Genomic DNA, 24,452 nt, shown 5'->3' with positions numbered 1-24,452 from the left:
TTTTTTTGCAAAAGCTGTAAATAAATGGCCTTGACTATTATATGTTCCTTGACTACATATTTAATTTTTGCCACTTAGCTTTTTTAAGGATACACTGGATGATGGAATGAATGTATAGCAGTTTGACAATAGGTATGTGGGGTAAAACGGTAGTGGAGAGGGAGGGGTTATCATACAATCATACAGCACAGAAGGAGGCCATTCGGCCCATTGTGTCCACGTCGGCTCTTTGAAGAGCTATCCAATTAGTCCCACTCCCCTGCTCTTTCCTTATAGCTCTACAAATTTCTCCTTTTCAAGTATATATACAATTCACTTTTGAACGTTACTACTGAATCTGTTTCCGCGACCCTTTCAAGCAGTGCATTCCAGATCATCCTCTCTAATTAAAAAACATTCTCCTCATTTCCCCTCTAGTACATTGGTTGGATTTGGAGAGTTGAGAGTTTATAACCACAATTAACCATAACCACAATTAACTGGTTGATGGACCAGCAGACTGCCTGGCAACACAAGGAAAGATGAGACATTGAACATGAACAAAGGGATTTTATTCCACCAGAGATGTCTCGGTATCAACTGGAATGCAAGGGAGCGTTGCCTAGAGCGGAACATAAACCACGACCAATTAACGTAGGAACTATAAGTCCATAGTATAGCCAGAATGCTTTGAACTTGGTGTCCCTAATAAGGTCCGGAGACAGCTAACAAGGGAGGTAGTAGGAGTTGAAATCTGAAGGTCTATGAAAATATTATGGTATGTTGTTTTTGTAGTAAATGTGTACAAAAAGGGGTACAGTTACAAGGCTAAAGCAGCTAGCTGGAAAGAGTGAAACCAGATGCTACCCTTGTACTGTGTGGATTGATCGCTTGTGCTGTACAATAAAGTCTGTTCCATATACTCAACTGTCTCATGCTTACTCGAAGCGTGTTGCTGTGAACCATAGGAGGAAGGAGCTGGACTAACAAAATTGTATCCAGTTTTATATTTGACAGCATCACATTATTTTTCTTGCAATTCCAGGAACTCAAAAATACTATTTTTCTTAATAGGCAGGTCTCATTTTGAATACTATATCCAACTTTAACCACCATGAAATACATGAAAGTTTACAAAGGCAAAAAATCCAGAGCTTAATCCATACATGGTGGCAATGGACTGAGAAACAATTAGAAAAATATAATACAAGTTTAGATATTCATATCGAATCTGGAAAGAATAGGCTAGCAAAACTTCTGACAAGCTCATTTGCATGGTGTAAGCTGCCACCTGGTGGCTTGGGGAAAGAGCAGTGGAATGGGACAATGAATAGTTCTTTCAAAAAGCCGGCACAGACATCATGGGCTTAACAGCCTCCTCCTGCTGCAACATAGTGATTTTGTTGGGAAAGCTAAATTCAAGGATTCAAAAAATGTTTGACATTTTATGACAGCAAAGCAGTGTTTAGTATTTTTTGACAAGAGACAATGTCAATTTACCGCAAGGAAGGGTGAGAGGCACATGGGTTTGGAAGCTTAAGAACACAGAAATTATGCTTCAGTGGCATCGAAAGCAGGAGAGTAAAAATGAAGATAGAAGAAAATGAGTGATCAGTTTCCTCTCTTTTTTCCATTTACACAGCTTTCCTTCAGCAAGGCAATAAACTATTGCTAGAATTTTGTTAATAAATGGTTAATAAGCATGAGAATTTTTATACTAAAAGAAACATATACAAGTTCTGATACATCAAAATTTCAGGCTCAGTGTGTATCTTGTGATTTATGAGCACTGCATGCTAGAAATTTGTGTTATTTCTTTTTTTAAAAGCATCTTTTGCTTCAAATATTATTCCTCACCTAAAATTTTGCACACCCAAAAGCTTTTTTAGCATAGAGAAAATATATGGCTTCAACTGGTCCTATCAGTGATTCCTGCTGTAGAGTCCTTCCCCATATTTCTAATATTTTATCAAGATTGATTAAGCAAAGATATTTCTTCCCAAAATGTTTTGAATGGGGAAAATACACTGCAGTATTTTTGAAAACATGGTAATAATATGCCAATGTATAAGACAGCAAAACTGTTCATGATTTTGAACACCTCTATCAAATCTCCTCTTCAACTTCTCTGTTCTAAGTAGAACCACCCCAGTTTCTCCACATAACTGAAGTCCCTCATCCCTGGTACCATTCTAGTAAATCTCTTCTGCACCCTAAAGCCTTGACATCCTTCCTAAAGTGTGATGCCCAGAATTGAACATAATACTCCAACTTCTTTGCTTTTGTACTCTATGCCTCTATTATAAAACCTAGGACCCCATATGCTTTTCAACTTGGCCTGCCGCCTTCAAAGATTTGTGTACAGACACCCCCAAGTATCTCTGTTCCTGCACGCCCTTTAAAATTGCACCATTTCGTTTATATTGCCTCTCTTCATTCTTCCTACCAAAATCTAATCACTTCACACTTCTCTGCATTAAATTTCATCTGCTATGTGTCTGCCCATTTCATCAGTCTGCCTATGTCCTCCTGAAGCCTGTTACTATCCTCAACATTGTTTATTGCATTTCTAAGTTTCGTGTCATCTGCAAACTTTGAAATTATACCCTCTATAGCCAGGTCCAGGTCGTTAGTAAAAATCAAAATGAGCAGTGGTCTAAATATCAACCCCTGGGGAACACCACTGTATACTTCCTCCAGTCTGAAAAACATCCATTCACCACTACTCTATGCTTTCTGTCCCTTTCGCAATTTTGTATCCGCGCTGCCACTATCCAGTTAATCCTATGGGCTTTATCAAATGCCTTTTGAAAGTCCATATACACATCAACCGCACCACCTTCACCAACCCTCTCAAACACAATTTTCCTTTAACAAATCCATGCTGATTTTCATTTATTAGCCCATACTTTTCCAAGTGCCAATAATTTTGTCCCGGATTATTGTCTCAAAGTGTCCCCACCACCATTACGTTGACTGGCCTTTAATTGCCGGGTTTATCCCTCTCCACTTTTTTGAACAGGGGTGGAATATTGCAATCCTCCAGTCCCCTGGTACTACCTCCATATCCAAGGAGGAATAGAAGATTGTGGCCACAGCCTCTGCAATTTCCACCCTTACTTCCCTCAGTAACCTAGGATGCATCCCATCTGGACCGGGTGACTTTTCTACTTTGAGTACTGCCAATTTTTTTAAGAATCTCCTCTTTATCTATTTTCATCCTATCCAATATCGCTACTACCTCCTCCATTACTGCTACGTTGGCAGCATCCTCTTCTCTATTGAAGACTGATGCAAAGTATTCATTTAGTACCTCAGCCATGCCCTCGCCACGAGATCACCTTTTTTGTCCCTAACTGGTCCCACTACCCTTCCATTGACTACCTATTTACGTGTTTATAAAAGACTCTTGGGTTCCCTTTTATGTTAGCTGCTAATCTATTCTCATGCTCTCTCTTTGCCCCACTTATTTCCTTTTAAGATCTCCTCTGTACTTTTTGTATTCAGCTTAGTTCTCTCCTGTATTATGAACCTTACATTTGTCATAAGCCTCCTTTTTCTGTTTCATTTTGATCTCTATATCTTTAGTCATCCAGGGAGCTCTAGCTTCAGATGCCCTTCCTTTCCCCCTTGTAGGGGATGTGTCTACTCTGTACCTGAACCATCGCCTCCTTAAAGGCGCCCCATTGTTGAATTACTGTTTTGCCTACTAATTTTTCATTCCAATCCACCTGGGCAAGATTCCTTTTTTATTCACTGAAATTAGCCCTCCTCCAATTAAGTATTTTCACATTTGATTGTTCCTTGTTCTTTTTCATAACTATTCTAAATCTAATGATATTAAGATTACTGTTCCCCAAATGTTCCCCCACTAAAACATGGTCCATGTCATTCCACAGAAATTGATTCAGCACTGCTTTCTCCTTCGTTGGGCTAGAAACACAATGATCAAGAAAGTTCTCAAACACATTTCAGGAATTCCTCTCCCTCTTTGGCTTTACACTGTTACTATCCCAGTCTATACTGGAATGATTGGAGGCCCCCATTACCACTACTCTATAGTTATTGCACCTTTTTGTAATTTGCCTGCAAATTTGCTCCTATCTCTCCTTCCCAGTATTTGGTGGCCTATATTATACACCTAGTAGTATAATAGCTTCTCTATTGTTCCTTAATTCTAACCAAATGGATTCTCTTTGACCCTTCAACTACATTCTCCCTTTCCAGTGCTATAACAGTTTATTTGATCAATACAGCCACCCCTCTCCTTTCTTTTACCCAATCCTCTTCCTTTTTGAGTCAGGTCTCTATTATTGCCACTATATCATAGTCCCCTGTGGCGACATGTGCCTGCAGCTCACCAACCTTATTTACCACACTATGTGCATTTACACAAATGCATTCCAAATTCATCTTAGACTGCCTCGCATTTGCCCCCCGTCTGATCCCTCCTATTTCTGAACTATTCTTTACTCTAGTGTTATTGGTCTCTCCCAGTCCTCGGTGTACCATGTTTATCCTCTCTAATGTTTCATCCTGGTGCCCACCCACCTGCTAAATTAGTTTAAACCCTTCCTCAACACTAGTTAACCTCACTGAGAGGACATTGGTCCCAACTCTGTTGAGGTGAAACCCGTCCATCTTGAGCAGATCCCGAAACCAAAAGCAAAATACTGTGGGTGCTGGAAATCTGAAATAAAACCAGAAAATGCTGGAAATACTCAGCAAGTCAGGCAGCATTTGTGGAGAAAGTAAGTTAACATTTCAGGTCAATGACTGACAGATCCCTCCTGCCTCAGAACTGGTCCCAATGTCCCATGAATCTGAAGCCCTCTCTCCTGCACCATATCTCCAGCCACACATTAAACTGTCTTATCCTACCATTCCTATACTCACTAGCATGTGGTACAGGGAGTAATCTAGAGATTGCTACCTTTGAGGTCCTGCTTTTTAACTTCCTCCCTAGCTCCTGAAACTCTGACTGCAGGATCTCAATCCTTCCTATGTCATTGGAACCACATTTCTGGCTGTTCCCCTTCCCCCCTCAATATGTTCTGCACCCTCTCAGTGACGTCCATTACCCTGGCACCAGGGAGGCAATACACCATGCAGGACTCACGTCGGCAGTTGCAGAAACGCCTGTCTATCCCCTGACCATCGAATCTGCTATAACAACCGCGTTTCTTGTAAATCGCCATGCAGCGGAGTCTCCCATGGTGCCGTGGATTTCCTCTTGACTGCACTCCACTGGTTAATCCTGGTTATCTGCCATTTAAAATGGTAAGCACTTATTAAATTCTTTACACTTCCAACCAGTTGCTGCAATTATGGTACCTTCACAAAATCATCCAAAAACATTAGTGTTTGATTTTAAAATTACTGTTACTTATGCTAGATCCTAAGAACATATATTACAATATATCAATGTTAAATAATCAGGATTCACCATTAGTTCAGTATTTCTATCCCATTCCTCCATATGATCACCTTCATTACTACCGTCAATAGATTGTTGGCTGTAGAGTCGACTGCAGAGAAATGTCAAATGTGGTCTCTGAAGATGCAGTTAAGACTCCAGAGGCACTTATGAGGTTATTCTAAGTTAAGGCTTGCTACAGAACACCTACAAATGGTTAGAATGTGTCATATATAGCCTTTGAATATTTTTGCAAGAGAAATAATGTAATGTTTTCAAGCAAGAAACTTGAACCAAAGTAATAGATTGGAAAAAAAGCTAATTTTGAGGGGTTGAGAAGGGAACTAGGGAAGGTAAACTGTAAAAAAGAGAAAGAAATAGAACAGCAGTGGGAAACATTTAAAACGGGGAAAAACAGAGTTCAGGAGAAGTAAAAAGCAATAACGAACGAACCAATAATGAAACACCATGGATGAATGAAGGGATGGGGGTAAAATTGAAACTAAAGAAAAAGGCATACTCTAAGTACATAGACAGTAGAGGATGACAAGGGAACACGAAGAGGTTAGGAAAGTAGTTTTAAAAAAATCAGGAAAGCAAAGAGGAACTACAAGATTAAATTATCAAGGAATATAAAAAAGAAATAGTAAAATATTCTACAGAGACAAATAGCAAAAGAATCAGAATAGGGATAGGGCCACTAAGGAATGCACACGATAAACTCTCATAACAGCAGCAAAATGGCAGAAATATTGAATAGTAACTTTGCCTCAGTATTTACCAGAGAAACTAACAAGGTGGCAGAACATTAGAAGAAGAGATTGAAAAAGTTATCAAAACATTTAAGATAGAAAGGGGGGAGATAATTGATAAACTAATCAAACTTAGGGAGGATAAGATCCCTGGTCGGGATGGATTGCATCCGTGAATATTAAAAGCTAGGTAGGAGATAGCAGAAGGACTATTACAACAACAACTTGCATTTATATAGCGCCTTTAACATAATAAAACATCCCAAGGTGCTTCACAGGAGTGATATCAAACAACATTTGACACTGAGCCACATAAAGACATATTAGGACAGATGACCAAAAGCTTGGTCAAAGAGGTAGGTTTTAAGGAGCGTCTTAAAGGAGGAGAGAGAGGTAGAGAGGAGGAGGGGTTTAGGGAGGGAATTCCAGAGCTTAAGGCCTAGGCAGCTGAAAGCACAGTCGCCAATGGTGGAGCGATTAAAATCAGGGATGCGCAAGAGTCAAGAATTGGAGGAGCACAGAGATCTCGGAGGGTTGTAGGGCTGGAGGAGGTTACAGAGATAGGGAGGGCCGAGGCCGTAGAGGGAATTGAAAACAAGGATGAGAATTTTAAAATCAAGGCGCTCCCGGACCGGGAGTCAATGTAGGTCTACGAGCACAGGGGTGATGGGAGAACACGATTTGGTGCAAGTTAGGATACAGACAGCAGAGTTTTTGATGAGCTCAAGTTTATGGAGGTCAGAAGATGGGAGGCCAGCCAGACGACCATTCGAATAGTACAGTCCAGAGGTAACAAAGGCATGGATGAGGGTTTCAGCAGATGAGCTGAGGCAGGGGCAAAGATGGGCAATGTTAGAGGTGGAAGTAGGCGATCTTGGTGATGGAGCGGATGGGTGGTCGGAAGCAAAGGTTTCGCTTCGTGCCCCTGCATCATTACCTCCGGAGTCCCCAGGGATTCACTCATGGCCATCTCCTCTCCCTCATCTACTTGCTGCACCTGGTCGTCCTATTTGACCATGCTAAGCTTCCAACCCCATACCCTCTCAGTCAAAGGCCACCTGTAGTGCGTCACCTCCTCTGCCCATCTATTGGTGAAACAGTCATCCATGCCTTTGTCACCTCCAGATTCGACTATTCCAATGCTCTCCATAAACTTAAGCTCATCCAGAACTCTACTGCCTGTATCCTATCCTACACTAAATTCTGCCCAACCATCACCTCATCCTTGCTGACCTACATTGGCTCCTGGTCCCCCAATGCCTTCAATTATTATTTTTTTCAAAAAACTGGATAATATCTGGTTAAAAATGGGACAGAAAATTGTAACCAGACAGATCAGCAAATACTGTATGGAATGTAATAGTTCCCATGCTGCTAGGGCCATGGAAATATCATTGGACCAATACAACCAGGGGGCTAAGTAATAGAGGTTCTAATCTTATGTTAATATTGTGCAATTTTGCATGGTTGCTTAGGGGTAGGGCAGGGAGAAAGCATTTCTTGTGCTTATTCAGCACCCTCAAGGACTTTAAATTGTGTACAGACGGTCAATAAAGCAAATTGTCTGCAGTTTGTTGGCCTCAAATATCCAAATGGATCTTTTCCAGTACTGTTCCATACTTCATCTACTACAAATAGGGCATCAGTAACAAATATTACACATCCAATCAGGCTTTCTGTTTAACAATTATACAGAATGAAGAGACAGCTGGTCAGTACTCAATAAAATACTTGGAAACGTATTATTCAACCAAGTTTTGGCACTTACTTTCTTCATTTTCACCTGTTTCAGATGTTACCGTGATAGTAAAACTTGCAGGATTCTCCAACACCACTAGAAGAAAAATAAATGTTAGCACCTACAGAAGAATAGAATAGATTAATAGAAATTGCTTCAAGCAGAATATATTACATTAATAAGCTGTTTAAATACAATGCATTTAATACACATTTATTTTTCCCCATCATGCAGTTTTAGCAATTTTAATCCTTTTGGATCTCCCTCTGACAATGGCACTTCAGCATAAAGCTAAAGCACAAGCAACAATCCCAACTGCCCAGAGAATCGTGAGTCAAATCTGCATTTTAGCAGATCTCCTGTTGCAATGCACAGAGTGTAGCAGAGGATATACTTTTATAGCAAAAAGATGGTATGATAGTGTAGTGGTTATGTTACTGGACTAATAATCCAGAGAACATGAGTTCCAATCCCACCATGGCAGTTTGGATATAAAAAGATGGATTTTCGTAAAAACCCAATTGGTTCACGAATGTCCTTTAGGGAAAGAAACCTGCCGTCCTTACCCAGTCTGGCTGAGATGTGACTCCAGTCCCACACCAACGTGGTTGATTCATAACTGCCCTCTGAAATGACCTAGCAAGCTACTCAATTGCATCAAACCCACCAATGTCTTCTCAGGGCAACTAAAGCTGGGCAGTAAATCCTGGCCAACATCCCAAGAATTAATTAAAAAATGATGACTGAATACTCCAAATTCTATTACAAGATTTTAGGATTTTTACTAGTGCTTCAGGGATCACATTTCATTACTGTTCACGTTCCTGTGAAAACTTTAATTTGTTCCTTTACCTATGCATTTATTTCTTTACCCCTCACTTTTTTTTTTAAAGTTCAGGATCCACAGGAAAATAATAGTAAAAAATATATGTAGGTATAAGGGATTAGCAGCAGAAGGCCATAGTGTGTAGCCAGCAGTTATGGGGGTTGCCATGCGTTGGTAGCACTGGGGATGGTTCAGGGAATGGAAGTACTATGAGGGGGAGCTTGGGGTGTTGAATACGAAGGTTGATTTACTGGATAACTCCTGGGGTCTGATAGTGATTGGGGATTCCTAGGTTTTGGGAGAAGCAGACGGCTTCCTAGATGTGGCAGCAGCATGAGAAGGGTGATTTGGAAGCATTAGAGAGGGGTACCAGAATCTATCTCTACCCTGGGGAAAGGCAGTGGTCTGGCTGTACTGGGAAGGGAGGGTCTTGAGGTTTGGAAGCAGAGGTGTGGGATCCCCATGTCTATTAGGTTCCAGTATCTTGAAGCATTGGGGGCACAGGGTCCCATATAAACGTTGGGGAGAGGGGACAGGCCCAGGGAAATGTGACCGGCTTCTCCATCATCTCAGGTCCTGGCCTTAAATTGTTCTTCAGCAACAAAGTCTGCTTTTATTGTAGCTGCAACATAGGAATCTGTAGGGATCGAGCCAAGGCTGCAGGATCAAAACAATATGGAGAGGGAGGGATCTGGCTGGGTCCACCAAAATGCATAGCAAGTGATAGGGATCCATCCAGGGTTACTCCTCCTCGAGGATTAAATATTACAAATTGTATGCTATAAATATGGTTAAATATACAGACACTAAATACGCAGTAAGTGCTTCAAAAATACTTAAGCCCAAGGCGGGCTGAGCTGTTGAGAACTGCACCACTTGCAACTCGTAGACACAAATCATGGGAGGACCAGAGTTGGAGTGAGACATATGGAAAGAATAAGTCAGAGACAAAAATAAGAACTAGGGATTAGAAATTGCTAATTTAAATATGACAGAAAGATCAATGACAGAAAAGTGTTACATGAAGTGTGCACTATGTGCAAGACATTTAATTATACACACAGTAGATTTGCAAAACAGGAATCTGAGATTTGTGACATACACAGAATCACTGAATCACTTCACTGAAATTGTTATATGAAGACCCAGACCATTTCCTGTAGAACCAGACGAGCTTCATCCCCTCTTCCAAATGACAATCATACCTACTTCATCCTGCTGACTATTTGCATCCCTAATGGAACGATCCAAACCACTTTCAATCGCAAATTTCTTTCAATCAATCGCAAATTTCTTTCATTCAATCAATCGCAAATTTCTTTCATTCAATCAATCGCAAATTTCTTTCATTCAATCAATCGCAAATTTCTTTCATTCAATCAATCGCAAATTTCTTTCATTCAATCAATCGCAAATTTCTTTCATTCAATCAATCGCAAATTTCTTTCATTCAATCAATCGCAAATTTCTTTCATTCAATCAATCGCAAATGTGAAAAGGGAATTCGATATATATTTTAAAAGGAAAAATGTGCAGGGCAATGGGGAATGAGCTGGCGAGTGGGACTAATTGGTAGCTCTTTCAGAGCGCCAGCACAGGCACGATAGGCCAAATGGCTTCCTTCCGTGCTGAGAGATTCTATAATAGATAGCTTTCACAATATGCTTGGATAGGTGAAAGATGCTGAATTCGGATGACAAATAAAAGATAATGATTTCAAATGATGTTTCCGATGCGAAACAAAGCATCAGATGCCAGGACAAAGCTTGCCAGGAGGTAGTGATGGGATTAACAAGAGTGAATCAAGTAGTCACCAGGATGTAACAAAAAGGAACCAGAACAAAGGATACTGTCCCACCTCTTGTCTTGCCCTGCACCAGAACACATTTGCAGGTCCAGATTATTAAATGCAACTGCTACAGTATTACCTTATTCAATGCTTCAATATTCTACATCCCTTACCTAAACCTGGTCTGATATACGTGACACATCGATAAAATAATGGAATCCTGCACAAATCTGCACATCATTGCTGTACAGACAAATCTTTGGACTGCTCCAATTTCAACATAGATGCTCCCAAAATAAAGTACCAAAAATCATGAATATCCATCCCATCACATCAATGGAGGGCTTTGGCACTTTTAAAAAGATACAGAGCTGCAAGTGTCACTTGTTAGGAATGACTATCACACAATTTAAAAAAGTGATCTAGCTTGACATCTATAATTTTTAAAAATGAAACACAGCTCGTACCTTTAAAGGGGCTTTTTATACATCACATTTTGCCACACCATTCATAATTTCCCTTATGATGAGATCTATGGATTTATAACACATATAATACTAAGGCTTTTCCTTACTAATTTTCTCCCATTCATTTCTGCCACTGCTGACCTGGGTGCTTCACCCAAGAGACATTGTTCACATTAGACAGCAAATGTCATTAGGATATTCAACCATGGGTGCAAGAACCAAATGGTGGGAGGGGAGAGATTTGTTGCTCTCGACATCAAGGAAGCATTTAACCAAGTATAGAATCAGGAAGTCCTTGGAAAGTAACCAGTGTAGACGGGAACATAAAATTACAAAGACATTGGTAGATTAAGTAAGTGGGCAAAACTGTGGCAGATGGACTTCAATGCAAGTGTGAGGTCATTCATTTTGGACCAAAAAAGGATAGACCCGAGTTTTTTTTAAATGTTAAATAGCCAGGAACAGCAGAGGTCCAAAGAGATTTAGGGGTCCAGGTGCACAGATAGTGGTCGGGTACACAAAATAATAAAAAGGCTAATGGAATGTTAGCCTTTATATCTAGAAGGCCAGAATGTAAAGGGAAGTTTTGCTACAGCCAAACAAAGCCCTGGTTAGACTACATCTGGAGTACTGCGTACAGTTCTGGGTACCGCACATTAGAAAGGATGTATTGGCCTTGGAAGAAGTGCAGCGCAGATTCACCAGAATATTACCAAGGCTCCAAGGGTTAAGCCATGAGGTGAGATTACCTAAACTAGCCTTGTATTCCCTAGAATATAGACGGTTATGGAGTGATTTAATTAAGGTTTTTAGCATTTTGAAAGGAATTGATAGGATAGATAGAAACTTTTTCTACTGGTGGGGGAGTCTAGGACAAGTACATGCTAGTCCAATTAATAATTTTAAATCAGATCGATATTTTTGTTAACCAAGGATATTAAGGGATATGGAGCCAAGGAGGATAAATGGAGTTATAATACAGATTAACCATGATCTCACTGAATGGCGGCACAGGCTCGAGGGTCTGAATGGCCTACTCTTGTTCCTATGTTCAACCTGAGGTCAACAGGAAAACCTTCCAGTAACTGAAGTCATACCCGACACACAGGAAGATGCTGTAGTTGTCAAGAGGCCAATCATCGCAGTACCCAGGATATTACTGCGGGAGTTCCTCGGGCACAACTATTTTCAGCAGCTTTATCAATGATCTTCTTTCCAACGTAAGGTCGGGAGTGAGCCTTTGCCGACAATTCCAATGTTCATCTCCATTCACAAGTTCTCTGATAATGCATGGGCTGACAAGTGGCAGGTAATATTTGTGCACACAAGTACTAGGCAATAACTATTTGCAACAAGAAAAACTCCAATCCCTTGACCTTCAGTAGCACCTCCACAATCAACATCCTGAGGGTCATTATTGACCAGAAGCTTAATTGAACCAGTTAACAACATTGTGGTTACAAAGGCACGGTAGAGGCTGGGCATTCTGCAATAAGTGACTCACCATATGATCCCACAAAGCCCCTCTGACATCTACATGGCTCAAGTCAGATGTTTGATGGAATCTCACCACTCGCCTAGAGGGGACAGCTGCAATGCTCAAATAGCTTGACAATATTTTCTACTCAATTGGCACACTTCGCCAAACTCAATATCCATTCTGCCCATCACCCATGTATTGTGGCTGAGTACGTATGACCTAAAGGATGCACTGCAGTAACTCCGTAAAATTACCTCCTCAAAAAGTCCTCCCTTCCCCACAACCTGTACCACAGTGAAGGACAACAGCAGCAATGTCATGGGAATATCATTACCTCATATCCCTCCAAATCACTCACCAGCCACCTTTATTTGTTCTTGGGATATGGAAGATGCTGGAAGGCTTGCATTTATTGCTCATCCTAGCTGCCCTGAAAAAGTAGTGGTGGGCCTTCCCCTTGAACTGCTGCAGTCCTTGTGATGATCATGCTCCCACAGTGTGAGGTAGAGATTTCCAGGATTTTGACCCAGCATTGGAAAAGGAACAGCAATATGTGTCCAAGTCAGGATAACGTGTGACACAGAGGGGGAACTTGGAGGCGATGGTGTTCCAATTATCTTGCTGCCCTTGCTCTCCTTTAGTCTTAAGAGGTCACAGAGTCAGTCCTCACAACATCCACACGTACTTCCAGCAAGGGTCACTGGATAGTATATTTATCCAGTGAGGGGCTTGATCCCAGACCTGTGCTCAGTTAATGGACTTCACTCAAAGTGGTGGTAGTAGTCCTATAATTGGCTTCAAACTCCTAGGTTAGGGTGGAACAAAAAAAATCAAGTATCTTTGTTTTCAGGTTTGCCGTCCGAAAGCTGCGCAGCAGGCGGACTGCACACCCGCATGACCTGCTGTCAGCTGGAGTGTCTGGATTTAGAGGGCCATTGCTCCAATGGCTTTTGCTGGAGCAAGGAGTAAGCACATGGAATGGAGCAGCGGAGGAGGAGGAAGCACCTTACCTCTGCCACCAAGGCCTGGCTCGAGCAACACCTGCCGCACTTGGGTCCACTGCAGGAAGCGTTTCAATTATCTAACTAGGTCAGCAAAAATTAGTAGACTTACTGATTCTCCTGCATTCCGTGGTACACATCACCACCCCAATGTCATTCTGCACTACCAAGTCTACTCCATCACAGAGGAGAGTCTAGAGCGAGCGTGGACCTGCGAGACACCAGGGGCGTAGCAGGTAAAAAGCAAGACCCAAAGAACGAGGAAAAAACCTAAAGTGACATCAGCACAAGGGTCAGTGCTAATCGGTGAGTAGCTGGTGAGTGTTTTATTTTAGTCTTCAGTTTATTTCTGGTAAGTTTATTTTGTAATCTAATAAATTGAGGCAAGGCAGGGCACCTCAGTCCCATCGACTGCACATCTTGTGCCATGTGGGAACTCCAGAACACTTCCCATGTCCTGGACAACCACAGGTGCAGGAAGTGTTGTCAGATGGAGGAGCTCGAGCTCCAGATTTCGGAGCATGAGCAACAGCTGGTGTCACTATGTGAGGCTGAGACCTACGTGCATGGCACATTTCAGGAGGTGGTCACCCCACAGCTTAAGAGAGTGCAGGCAGCGAGGGACTGGGTGACCACCAGATAGACAAGGACGACGAGACAGGTAGCGCAGGAGTCTGCTGAGGGCATCTCGCTTTCCAACCAGTATTCAGTTCTGAATATTGATGAGGGTGAGGGTTCCTGAGTAGTGCAGCCAGAGCCAAGTTCACAGCACCATGGGTGGCTCAGCTGTACAGGGTGGGGTGGGGTGGGGGAGGGAAAAGAGAACCGTCAGGAGAACAATAGTGAAAGGGGATTCAATAGTTAGGAGAATGGACAGGCGTTTCTATGGCCGTAGATGTGATTCCAGGATGGTATATTGCCTCTCTGGTGCCAGGGTCAAGGATGTCACTAAATGGCTGCAGAACATTCTGAACAGGAAGGATAAACAGCCAGGGATTGTAGTCCATACCGGTACAAACGACATAGGTAGCAAGTAACATTCGTGCCAGACAATGACCATCTCCAAGAGAGAGTCTAACCACCTCCCCTTGACATTCAACGGCATTACCATCACCGAATCCCCCACCATCAACATCCTGGGGGTCACCATTGACCAGAAACTTAACTGGACCAGCCACATAAATACTGTGGCTACAAGAGCAGGTCAGAGGTTGGGTATTCTGCAGCGACTGACTCACCTCCTGACTCCCCAAAGCCTTTCCACCATCTACAAGGCACAAGTCAGGAGTGTGACGGAATACTCTCCACTTGCCTGGATGAGTGCAGCTCCAACAGAAGAAACTCGACACCATCCAGGACAAAGCAGCCCACTTGATTGGCACCCCATCCAGCACCCTATACATTCACTCCCTTCACCACCAGCGCACAGTGGCTGCAGTGTGTACCATCCACAGGATGCACTGCAGCAACTCGCCAAGGCTTCTTCGACAGCACCTCCCAAACCCCGCAACCTCTACCACCTAGAAGGACAAGGGCAGCAGGCTCATGGGAACACCACCACCTGCACGTTCCCCTCCAAGTCACACCCCATCCCGACTTAGAAATATATAGCCGTTCCTTCATTGTCGCTGGGTCAAAATCCTGGAACTCCCTACCTAACAGCACTGTAGGAGAACCTTCACCACATGGACTGCAGCGGTTTAAGGCGGCAGCTCACCACCACTTTCTCAAGGGCAATTAGGGATGGGCAATAAATGCTGGCCTTGCCAGCGACGCCCACATCCCATGAACGAATAAAAAGAGGGATGAGGTCCTGCAGGAAGAGTTTAGGGAGTTCGGAAAGAGATCATAAGCAGGTAGTAATCTCCGGATTACTCCCGGTGCCACCCGCTAGAAAGTATAGAAATAGGAGGACAAAGCAGATGAATGCCTGGCTGGAGAGGTGGTGCAGGAGGGAGGGCTTTAAATTCCTGGTGTATTGGGACCAGTTCTGGGGGAGTAGGACCTGTAGAGGCCGGACGGGTTGCACCTCCAACAGAGCTGGGACCAATGTTCTCGCGGGGAGGTTCGCTAGTTCTGTGGGGGAGGGTTTAAACTAATTTGACAGGGAGTTGGGCACAAGGATGTAGCACTGGAAAGGAGAAACAAGGTGCACAAAGGATTGGGAGAGACAGATAGCATTAGAGAAAGAAATAGTACAATATTAGATGGGATTAGACTAAGAGAGACTACAAGGTCTAAGATAGGTTTACAGTAGGTGTGTAATTGTACGAAGAGTGGTAAACAAAGTTGGTGAGCAGTAGGCGCAATTAGCCACGTGGGAATATGACGTTGTGGCGATAACGGAGACCTGGCTCAAAAAAGGGCAGGATTGGGTACTAAGTATTCCTGGATACAAGGTGGTCAGGAAAGAATGGAGGGGGGGGGGGGTGGCAATATTGATTAAGGAGAATATCGCAGAGCTGGAGAGAGAGGATGTCCTGGAGGGATCCAGGACAGAATCTATTTGGTTAGAGTTAAGAAACAATAGAGGTGCCATTACATTACTGGGGGTATTCAATAAGTCACCGACTAGTGGGAAGGATAGAGAGGAACAAAGTTGCATGGAAATTACAGATATGTGCAAGAACTATACAGTAGTGATAATGGGGGACTTCAACTATCCTAATATAGACTGGGATAGTAATAGTGTAAAGAACAAAGAGGGGGAGGAATTTTGAAGTGTGTTCAGGACCAGTACGTTTCCAGCCCAATGAGGAAGGAGACATTGCTGGATCTGGTTCTGGGAAATGAGGTGGGTCAAGTGGAGCAAGTGTCAGTGGGAGAACATTTAGGAAACAGTGATCATAGTGTCATAAAATTTAGATTAGCTATGGAAAAGGACAAGGAGCAATCTAGAGTAAAAATACTAAATTGGACGAGGGACAATTTCAATGGGATGAGAACAGGTCTGGCCCGGGTAAACTGGAATCAAAGACTGGCAGGCAAAACTGTAATTGAACAATGGGCGGTCTTTAAAGAGATGATTCGGGTACAGTCCAGATACATTCCCATGAGGGGGAAAGGTAGGGCAACTAAAACCAGAGCTCCCTTGATGACGAGAGGTAGAGAGTAAGATGAAGCAGAAAAAGGGGGCGTATGACAGATGTCAGGTTGATAATACAACACAAAGTTCAGAAGGGAAGCAAAAAAGGAAGAGGGGCAAAATGAGAGTATAAGAATAGACTGGCGGCTAACATAAGAGGGAATCCAAAGGTATTCTATAGGCATGTAAACAGTAAACGAGTAGTAAGGGAAGGAGTGGGACTGATTAGGGACCAAAAAGGAGATCTACACAGAGGCAGATGGCATGGCTAAGGTACTAAATGAGTACTTTGCATCTGTCTTTACCAAGGAAGAAGATGCTGCCAAAGTCACAGTAAGTAAAGAGGTAGTTGAGATACTAGATAGGCTAAAAGTTGATAAGAGGAGGTACTAGAAAGTAGATAAGTCACCTAGTCTAGATGGCATGCATCCTAGGTTGCTGAGGGAAGGGTGGAAATTGCAGAGGTACTGGCCATAATCTTCTAATCATCCTTAGATACAGGGGTGGTGCCAGAGGACTGGAGAATTGCAAATGTTACACCCTTGTTCAAAAAAGGGTATAAGAATAAACCAAGCAACTACAAGCCAATCAGTTTAACCTCGGTAGTGAGAAAATTTTTAGAAACTGAAAAATAAGAAGGGAGAGATCACTTTGATAGGATTGTACTACAGACCCCCAAATAGTCAACGGGAAATTGAGGAGCAAATATGTAAGGAGATTACAGACAGCTGCAAGAAAAATAGGGTGGTAATAGTAGGGGACTTTAACTTTCCCAACATTGACTGGGACAGCCATAGCATTAGGGGCTTGGATGGAGAGAAATTTGTTGAGTGTATTCAGGAGGAATTTCTCATTCAGTATGTGGATGGCCCGACGAGAGAGGGGGCAAAACTTGACCTCCTCTTGGGAAATAAGGAAGGGCAGGTGACAGAAGTGTTAGTGAGGGATCACTTTGGGACAAGTGATCATAATTCCATTAGTTTTAAGATAGCTATGGAGAAGGATAGGTCTGGCCCAAAAGTTAAAATTCTAAATTGGGGAAAGGCCAATTTTATGGTATTAGACAGGAACTTTCAGAAGTTGATTGGGAGAGTCTGTTGGCAGGCAAAGGGACGTCTGGTAAGTGGGAGGCTTTCAAAAGTGTGTTAACCAGGGTTCAGGGTAAGCACATTCCTTATAAAGCGAAGGGCAAGGCTGGTAGAAGTAGGGAACCTTGGATGACTCGGGAGATTGAGGCCCTAGTCAAAAAGGAGGAGGCATATGACATGCATAGGCAGCTGGGATCAAGTGGATCCCTTGAAGAGTATAGAGATTGCCGGAGTAGAGTTAAGAGAGAAATCAGGAGGGCAAAAAGGGGACATGAGATTGCTTTGGCAGATAAGGCAAAGGAGAATCCAAAGAGCTTCTACAAATACATAAAGGGCAAAAGAGTAACTAGGGAGAGAGTAGGGCCTCTTAAGGATCAACAAGGTCATCTATGTGCGGAACCACAAGAGATGGGTGAGATCCTGAATGAATATTTCACATCGGTATTTACGGTTGAGAAAGGCATGGATGTTAGGGAACTTGGGGAAATAAATAGTGATTTCTTGAGGAGTGTACATATTACAGAAAGGGAGGTGCTGGAAGTCTTAACGCGCATCAAGGTAGATAAATCTCCGGGACCTGATGAAATGTATCCCAGGACGTTATGGGAGGTTAGGGAGGAAATTGCGGGTCCCTAGCAGAGATATTTGAATCATCGACAGCTACAGGTGAGGTGCCTGAAGATTGGAGGGTAGCAAATGTTGTGCCTTTGTTTAAGAAGGGCGGCAGGGAAAAGCCTGGGAACTACAGACCGGTGAGCCTGACATCTGTAGTGGGTAAGTTGTTAGAGGGTATTCTGAGGGACAGGATCTACAGGCATTTGGAGAGGCAGGGACTGATTAGGAACAGTCAGCATGGTTTTGTGAGAGGAAAATCATGTCTCACGAATTTGATTGAGTTTTTTGAAGGGGTAACCAAGAAGATAGATGAGGGCTGTGCAGTAGACGTGGTCTACATGGACTTCAGCAAAGCCTTTGACAAGGTACCGCATGGTAGGTTGTTACATAAGGTTAAATCTCACGGGATCTGAGGTGAGGTAGCCAATTGGATACAAAATTGGCTTGACAACAGAAGACAGAGGGTGGTTGTAGAGGGTTGTTTTTCAAACTGGAGGCCTGTGTCCAGCGGTGTGCCTCAGGGATCGGTGCTGGGTCCGCTGTTATTTGTTATTTATATTAATGATTTGGATGAGAATTTAGGAGGCATGGTTAGTAAGTTTGCAGATGACACCAAGATTGGTGGCATTGTGGACAGTGAAGGTGGTTATCTAGGATTGCAACGGGATCTTGATAAATTGGGCCAGTGGGCCGATGAATGGCAGATGGAGTTTAATTTAGATAAATGTGAGGTGATGCATTTTGGTAGATCGAATCGGGCCAGGACCTACTCCGTTAATGGTAGGGCGGTGGGGAGAGTTATAGAACGAAGAGATCTAGGAGTACAGGTTCATAGCTCCTTGAAAGTGGAGTCACAGGTGGATAGGGTGGTGAAGAAGGCATTCAGCATGCTTGGTTTCATTGGTCAGAACATTGAATACAGGAGTTGGGATGTCTTGTTGAAGTTGTACAAGACATTAGTAAGGCCACACTTGGAATACTGTGTACAGTTCTGGTCACCCTATTATAGAAAGGATATTATTAAACTAGAAAGAGTGCAGAAAAGATTTACTAGGATGCTACTGGGACTTGATGGTTTGACGTATAGAAAGAGGTTAGATAGACTGGGACTTTTTTCCCTGGAGAGTAGGAGGTTAAGGGGTGATCTTATAAAAGTCTATAAAATAATGAGGGGCATAGATAAGGTAGATAGTCAAAATCTTTTCCCAAATGTAGGGGAGTTTATAATGAGGGGGCATAGATTTAAGGAGAGAGGGGAGAGATACAAAAGGGTCCAGAGGGGCAATTTTTTCACTCAAAGGGTGGTGAGTGTCTGGAACGAGCTGCCAGAGGCAGTAGTAGAGGCGGGTACAATTTTGTCTTTTAAAAAGCATTTGGACAGTTACATGGGTAAGATGGGTATAGAGGGATATGGGCGAAGTGCAGGCAATTGGGACTAGCTTAGTGGTATAAACTGGGCGACATGGACATGTTGGGCCGAAGGGCCTATTTCCATATTGTAACTTCTATGATTCTATGATAATGTGGGACAAAAATTAACAGTCACTTGGACAAGTACAGATTAATAAAGGAAAGCCAGCACGGATTTGTTAACAGCAAATCATGTTTAACCAAGTTGAGTGTGAGTTTTTTGATGAAGTAACAGAAAGGTTGGATGAGAGCAATGTGGTTGATGTGGTGTATATGGACTTCCAAAAGGTGTTTAATAAAGTGCCGCATAATAGGCTTGTCATCAAAGTTGAAGCCCCTGGAATAAAGGGGGCAGTGGCAGCATGGATAAGAAATTGGCTAAGTGACAGGAAACAGAGTATTGGGTGAACGATTGTTTTTCAGACTGGAGGGAGGTATACCGTGGTGTTCCCCAGAGGTCGGTACTAGGACCATTGCTTTTTTTGATATATACTAATGACTTGGATGTACAGGACAATTTCAAAATTTGCAGATCACAAAAAACTTGGAAGGGTACTGAACAGTGAGGAGGATAGTGACAGACATCAAGAGAACATAGATAGGCTGGTGGAATAGGTGGACACGTGGCAAATGAAATTCAACGCAGAAAAGTGTGAATTGATACATTCCGGTAGGAACAATGAGGAGAGGCAATATAAACTAGAGGGTACAATTCTAAAAGGGATACAAGAACAGAGATCTGGGGCTATATGTGCACAAATCGTTGAAGGTCGCAGGTTGAGAAAGCAGTTAAGAAAGCATATGGGATCCTGGGCTTTATAAATAGAGGCACAGAGTACAAAAGGAAGGAGGCCTTTACAAAACACTGGTTCAACCACAACTGGAATATTGTGTCCAGTTCTGGCGCAGAAGAGATTTACTAGAATGATTCCAGGGATGAGAGACTGGATGGATAGACCGGAGAAGCTGGGGTCATTCTCCTTAGAGCAGAGAAGGTTAAGAGATTTGTTAGAGGTATTCAAACCCATGAAGGGTCTAGACAGAGTAGATAGAGAGAAACTGTTTCCATTGGCAGAAGGGTCAAGAGCCAGAGGACATAGATTTAAGATGACTGGCAAAACAACCAAAGGCGACATGAGAAAAAGCTTTTTTAAAAAAAAACATAGCAAGTGGTTGTGATCTGGAATGCACTGCCCGAGGGGGTGGTGAAGGCAGATTCAATTGTGGCTTTCAAGAGGGAATTGGATAAGTGCTTGAAGGGAAAACATTTGCAGGGCTATGGGGATAGGGTGGGGGAGTAGGACTAGCTGGATTGCTCTTGCAGAGAGCCGGCACCGACTGAACAGGCCGAATGGCCTCCTTCCGTGATGTAACCTATGACTCTTCTACCATTCCTAAGGTCGACAATTGTAAACAATTAGTTATAGTCCAGCAATTTTATTTTAAATTCACAAGCTTTCGGAGGCTTCCTCCTTCCTCAGGTGAATGTTGTGGGAAAAAAATCCACATCATTCCTAAGGTCAGAATTAACAAAAAGGGGAAAACCACGGTTGGGGAGTCGGGACTGTCGGGGAGTCGGAGCTGGAAGCTGAAATGAATGAAGTCGGTATTTATAATTAAGTTTTTTTTTGAAGGAAGGGTCTGCCAAACACAAGTGAGCCGCCCACAGACAGGAGCGGGCACCTGATTCACTGGTCTCCATGTTAAAGGAGGAGTGAAATTGAGCGGAGTGAGTGTTCACAATGATGGAGAATGGGCCTCCTCCCACCCTGGACACGGGCCGAGACACACACACGATTCCCGGTTCAGATCACAGCGGCTCCCACTGTCCCCCCGCCCCGGCCCGCCCCGGCCCGGCCACACTCCTGAACTCACAGCGCTCCCGGGAGTGTCTGAATGAGGGCCCGTAGCCCAGGGGAGGAGGAGGAGGAGGAGGAGGGTCCATCCTCTCCCTCCCCGCCCGCCTCACACTGGAGACCGGCAGGAGTCCAAACCCCGGGACACCCTCCCCCCACCCCCCACCCCCCCCCGCACCAAACCTCAACCTGACGGCCGGCTGCTCCCTCCATCAATCCGCTGGGCCCGGGGCCTCGCTCACGTGTTGCCGGCCCCGGGGCGGGGGGGGGGGGGGGGAAGAGAGGCCGAGGCCGCTCACCTGTGAACGAGTCCGGGTAAATGGACTCCAGCGCCTCCAGCTCGTTGCGCTGCTCCTCGGTGTAATCGGTCATCTTGCGCGGTTTAGAAATGCCATTGAGAGGAAACCCCGGCTCCCCCCTTCCCTTCACTCCTCTCCCCGCCGCCGCCTCAGCCGCACTGCACGAACCGGAAACCGCCCGATGGGCCGGAGGGAGGAGGGACGGCCGCCGCCACGTGACCCGCTCCGCCCCGCCCACCCGCCGCCACGTGACCCGCTCCGCCCCGCCCACCCGCCGCCACGTGACCCGCTCCGCCCCGCCCCGCCCCGCCCGGCCGCCGCCACGTGACCCGCTCCGCCATCGACCCGCCCAGCCGGCCATCGCGTCACGTGATGTTGGAATGACGTCACTGATTTCGATTGCAGGGAGGCCGAGCTCAGGTCTAACCAGGGTTTTATAAAGGTTCAGCCTAACTTCCTGGCTTTTCTGCTTGGTGCCTCTATTAACAAAGCCCAGGATCCCCTATGCATTTTTGAAAGCTTTTTCCAAGTATCCTGCCACCCTCGAATATTTGTGCACATACACCCCCAGGTCTCTCTGGTCCTGAACCCCCTTGCACCATTTAGTTTTCGTTGCCTCTCCTCATTCTTCCTACCAAAATCCATCACTTCACACTTCTCTGCTTTAAATTTCATCTGCCATGTGTCTGCCTGTTTCACCAGTCTGACTATGTCCTCCTGAAGTCTGTTACTATCCTCCACATTGTTTACTACATTTCAGAGTTTTGTGTCATCTGCAGACTTTGAAATTATACCCTCTATAGTCAGGTCCAGGTCATCAATATACATCAAAAAGAGCAGTGGTCCTAACACTGACCACTGGGAAATATCATTGTATAGTTCCCTCCAGTCTGAAAAACAAACGTTCACCACTACTCTTCTTCCCACCACTAGCCAATTTTGTTTTCACGCTGCCACTGTCCCTTTGATCCCATGGGCTTTAGGTTTGCTAACAAGTCTATCATATGATACTTTATGAAATACCCTATGAAGCGAGACGGTGTGGGGGGAGGGGGTAAGTGCGGGAGGGGCTTATCAAATGGACCTGAGGCAGCTCACAAATCAAGGATTGACTCAGCAGGGTCAATTTCCACTTCTTTCACCTGGTGTTAATAACAACATGCATTTATATAGCACCTCTAACGTAGTAAAATGTCACAAGGTGCTTCACAGAAGCGATTATCAAACAAAATTTGACACCGGGCCACGTAAGGCTATATTAGGTCAGGTGACCAAAAGCTTGACGAAAGAGGTAGGTTTTAAGGAGCGTCTTAAAGGAGGAGAGAGAGGTAGAGGCTTAGGGAGGGAATTTCAGAGCTTAGAGCCTAGGAAGCTGAAGGCACGGCTGCCAATGGTGGATCGATTAAAATGGGGGATGCGCAAGAGGCAAGAATTGGAGGAGCACAGAGATCTTGGAGCATTGTAAGGCTGGAGGAGGTTACAGAGATAGGAAGGGGTGAGGCACATGGAGGGATTTGAAAGCAAGGATGAGAATTTTAAAATCGAGGCGTTCCCGGACCGGGAGCCAATGCAGGTCTATGAGCACAGGGGTGATGGGTGAACCGGACAGTGGAAGATGGGAGGCCAGCTAAGAGAGCATTGGAAGAGTCATGTCTGGAGGTAACAAAGGCATGGATGAGGGTTTCAGCAGCAGATGAGCTGAGGAGATGTTACAGAGGTGGAAGTAGGCCATCTTGGTGACGGAGCGGATATGTGGTCAGAAGCTCATCTCAGGGTCAAATAGGATGCCAAGGATGTGAATGGTCTAGTTTAGCCCCAAGACAGTGGCCAGGGAGAGGGATGGAGTTGGTAGCTAGGGAACGAGTTAATGGTGCGGCAGCAGGAAGAGAAGCCATTGCAGGTGATTCTCTGGCTACAACTGGATAGATAAGAATGGAACCAGACAAGCGCAGTCCGCCTAGCTGGACGACAGAGGAGAGGCTTTGGAGGAGGATGGTGTGGTCAACCGTGTTAAAGGCTGCTGGCAGGTCGAGAAGGATGAGAAGCGATAGTCACAGTCACATAGGATGTCATTTGTGACTTTGATAAGGGTCGTTTTAGTACTGTGGCAGGGAGGAAACCTGATTGGAGGGATTCAAATATGGCGTTGCGGGAAAAATGGGCACAGATTAGGGAGGTGACAACATGTTCAAGGACTTTGGAGAGGACAGGGAGGGTTGAGATGGGGCGGTAATTTGCAAGGACAGATGGGTCAAGGGTGGGTTTTTTGAGGAGATGGATGTTGACGGCAGATTTAAAGCGGAGGGGGACAGTATCTGAGGAGAGGGAACAGTTAACAACATCAGTTAACATGGGGTCCAGGAAGGGAAGTTCATCAGTTTGGTGGGAATAGGATCGAGAGAGCAGGAGGTGGGTCACATGGTCAAGATGAGCTTGGAAGGGGCATGAAGGGAGACAATGGGGCGGTAATGGTAATGGCCTCAAACTGGGGTCGGTAGCCCATTAACACGATGAAGAAGCCAACGACATTTTGAAAGGGGCTGGGTGCGAGAAGTGTCCACCTCTCTCAGACGGTCCTAGGATCCCAATTGCTATTTTAGGTTGGAACTGGTTGGAGTGGCGCCCTGCACAATCTGACCAGTTCCACGGGT

The 24,452-nt window shown here is 44.3% G+C and overlaps 1 protein-coding gene across 1 annotated transcript in view; it reads right to left on the bottom strand.

The window, feature by feature from the left end:
- The window catches only part of rwdd1 (RWD domain containing 1), a 36,549-nt gene extending 14,556 nt beyond the window's left edge, over positions 1 to 21,993 (bottom strand). Inside the window, exons 1-2 of the mRNA XM_067984709.1 lie at positions 21,802 to 21,993; positions 7,916 to 7,981 (exon numbers count right to left, since the gene is read on the bottom strand). Of these exons, the coding sequence (XP_067840810.1) occupies positions 7,916 to 7,981; positions 21,802 to 21,874 (139 nt within the window). The 5' untranslated portion in view covers positions 21,875 to 21,993. The remainder of the gene's footprint in view (positions 1 to 7,915; positions 7,982 to 21,801) is intronic.
- Between the last annotated feature and the right edge of the window lie 2,459 nt (positions 21,994 to 24,452).

The sequence above is a fragment of the Heptranchias perlo genome, chromosome 5 (assembly GCF_035084215.1).
Source record: "Heptranchias perlo isolate sHepPer1 chromosome 5, sHepPer1.hap1, whole genome shotgun sequence".
Classification (NCBI taxonomy): Eukaryota; Metazoa; Chordata; class Chondrichthyes; order Hexanchiformes; family Hexanchidae; genus Heptranchias; species Heptranchias perlo.
This window is presented reverse-complemented; position numbering and strand designations above follow the sequence as displayed.